This window comes from Gossypium raimondii, chromosome 1, assembly GCF_025698545.1.
Source record: "Gossypium raimondii isolate GPD5lz chromosome 1, ASM2569854v1, whole genome shotgun sequence".
Taxonomy (NCBI): domain Eukaryota; kingdom Viridiplantae; phylum Streptophyta; class Magnoliopsida; order Malvales; family Malvaceae; genus Gossypium; species Gossypium raimondii.
The window spans coordinates 6,491,891-6,494,276 of NC_068565.1; the positions used below are offsets into that span (position 1 = coordinate 6,491,891).

Sequence of the window (2,386 nt, forward strand, 5' to 3'; positions counted from 1 at the left end):
CTTTGTTCTTTTTAACCAGGATTTATCAGACACAGATTAGAAAGAAAGATCATTCATAACTCTGGTCTATCTAATAGTTGGAAGACACGGTGAAGAGATTCACATTTGGGCCCCATTTTATCACTTTTGAGCTGCTCCTTAAGGTATAATATTTGCATATCATTCATATCTTATTGAAGAAAATAATGATGGCATCAATTTGCTAAAAAAAATAGCAGACATGGACATTAAAGATTTTTCATCTAATATTCTGCAACAAATAAAAAATTCCACTTGAAAAAGATAATAAAGATGTGTAATAAAAAATTTACACTAAGAAAAATTTAACATTTGTGACTTATTACTAATATTTGCTGATTTTTTGAGCCGTCTTTTTTCAACTTTTCTGGTTTTTTATTTCATAGGACTACCTTTCAAACATTAAATGATGAGAAGAATCTTTAAACAGATTCATGAAATTAAAGGTGAAAATCTTTTGCCAAACTTTTAAGTCAGCCAAACTTTTAAGTTAAGGGATTAGCAAAAGTTTTAAACAAAAGCTTTTCTCATCATTTTTTGTTAAGCTATGGTTTCCAAATGTTCCCTGAAAACTTTTAACATGTCAGAAAATGTGACAATTCCGACCAAACGACAATCATCTTCTATAACCCAAACATAGTTAACTCTATGAGAAATGGCTTGGATCATCACTGCAACTAATGAACTCTTGGGATGGCACACAATTGCCTCAGCTGTTCTCACCATCCTGGCTGAATAACTCATTGACCTACTATATCTTCCGGACCTTGGCAATGGTGAGGCTGCCATGGATTCTTCATCAGATGATGATGATGAGAATCCACCACATGACATTGACATACTGAAATGTTCAAGCATTCCATTCAAGTTTCTCTCCTTCAACCTTGATGAAACGACCCGAACAAGGTCTTCCGGTGGACCTCCGCAGTCGATGTAGGCCATTAGATCCCCGGAGGACAAGGTCTTGACGGCTGCTGCCACCGTCTCGTCGCAGCAGGCCAAGGTGAAGGGAGAAATTTCTCCAATCAAACAGCCTTCACTGTCAACCACAGCCACTGAAGTTTGGTCCACAAGGGTTCGAGAAATGGCTCCTATGGCTGCAGAAGCAGGGGAGTGGTATTCAATGGTGAGGATTTCAGAGCTGATGATGCCAAGAGTGTCGATGGAGAAAGTAGGGACAGGTGAAAAGAGGCCAATTGAGCTGAGTAGGAATCTAATCACATCTTCTTGAGTTAACCAGCAGAATTCACGGCCTTTGTGGACGGTGACCGTCGGTGATGGCTTCTGGTGCTGTTTTCTCTTGTTGCTGAGCTTGGTTTTGATTGGTACCACAAGGTTTTGAGCTCCTTCAAGTATAAGATCTATTGCTTTTAACAAGCTGAAAACAAAAAGAGAAATAATTATGATTAATCACTTGAAATGAATTGGATTCCATCAATTGACAGTCCCAAAGATAAAACAAAAACTGGGAAAACGTAATAAAAAAATAAAAAAAAAAACCCATATAGCCATAAACATTGAAAGAAGTGAAGAAAATCCAGAAACAAGAAGAATCCAAACATGTCAATTATCAGTACCTGCAAGACGGTTCCACATGCAAAACAAGGCCAGGAATCTTAGGCAAAAGCACTGAAACAGGCTCCTTCAAAGCAACAGAAGGTGACACCAAGTTTTCATCTTTGCAAAGATAACAAATCACATCCACCATACAAACTTTGCCTACACATCTACAATCATCATCATCATAATTATCGCAAAAACCAGCAGCCGACTCAAACCCTGAACTGGTTTTAGCCTTATGATCGCAACTCCACACACTAACGAAGTTATCATCCGAGGTTTTCAAGACCTCAAGAGCCTCAGCAATGGTGGATGTTACAGAAAGTGACCTCAGCGCTGGCTTGCCAAGACACAAGTCAGATAACTCATGTGACAATAACCTCACTGCCATGCAAAAGAATACTACGGAAAATTGAGTAACCAAAAGAGAGAAAGAAAGGGCTTCTTTCTTCTTCTTTTTTTCTGAATTTTGTTTCTTGATTTCTTGAGGATGGATGCTGATACCGGTGAAGGTTGGGGGTATATATAAGAGAGGGGGGTTGGAATTTGTTTGGAAAATGAAGGGCAAGAGGGGAGGTACGGTATAAAGTACAAAATTAAGGGCAAAAACAATGTAGGGTCCATTAAGCTTGTCTTATAATGTGAATAAAAATGAATAATTGAGATTACAGAGTTGAACAGAGAAAAAGAATAATTGAGATTACAGATCAGTTGTCAAGTTGTAATTCGGTCAAGCCATCGGTGCCTTGAGTTTATAGTTTTATATTTACAGTAAAGAGTTGGGTTTACTTTATAATCTACCACCATG

General features: G+C 38.0%; 1 protein-coding gene across 1 annotated transcript; it reads right to left on the reverse strand.

The window, feature by feature from the left end:
• Nucleotides 1-223: 223 nt before the first annotated feature.
• LOC105779314 (CBS domain-containing protein CBSX5) lies at nucleotides 224-2,091 on the reverse strand. Its single transcript, XM_012603070.2, has 2 exons — nucleotides 1,596-2,091; nucleotides 224-1,396 (listed from the first exon to the last, which is right to left on the reverse strand). Exons 1-2 carry the CDS (start codon nucleotides 1,967-1,969, stop codon nucleotides 559-561), a joined length of 1,212 nt encoding a protein of 403 aa, XP_012458524.1. The 5' UTR covers nucleotides 1,970-2,091; the 3' UTR covers nucleotides 224-558.
• Between the last annotated feature and the right edge of the window lie 295 nt (nucleotides 2,092-2,386).

What these genes read in the sequence shown, in the direction of transcription:
- LOC105779314 (XM_012603070.2), bottom strand. Translation starts at nt 1,969, where the DNA reads ATGGCAGTGAGGTTATTGTCACATGAGTTATCTGACTTGTGTCTTGGC. An exon ending in CATGTGGAACCGTCTTGCAG is followed by an intron (nt 1,397 to 1,595) that starts GTACTGATAATT and finishes TTTTGTTTTCAG; the next exon opens with CTTGTTAAAAGCAATAGATC.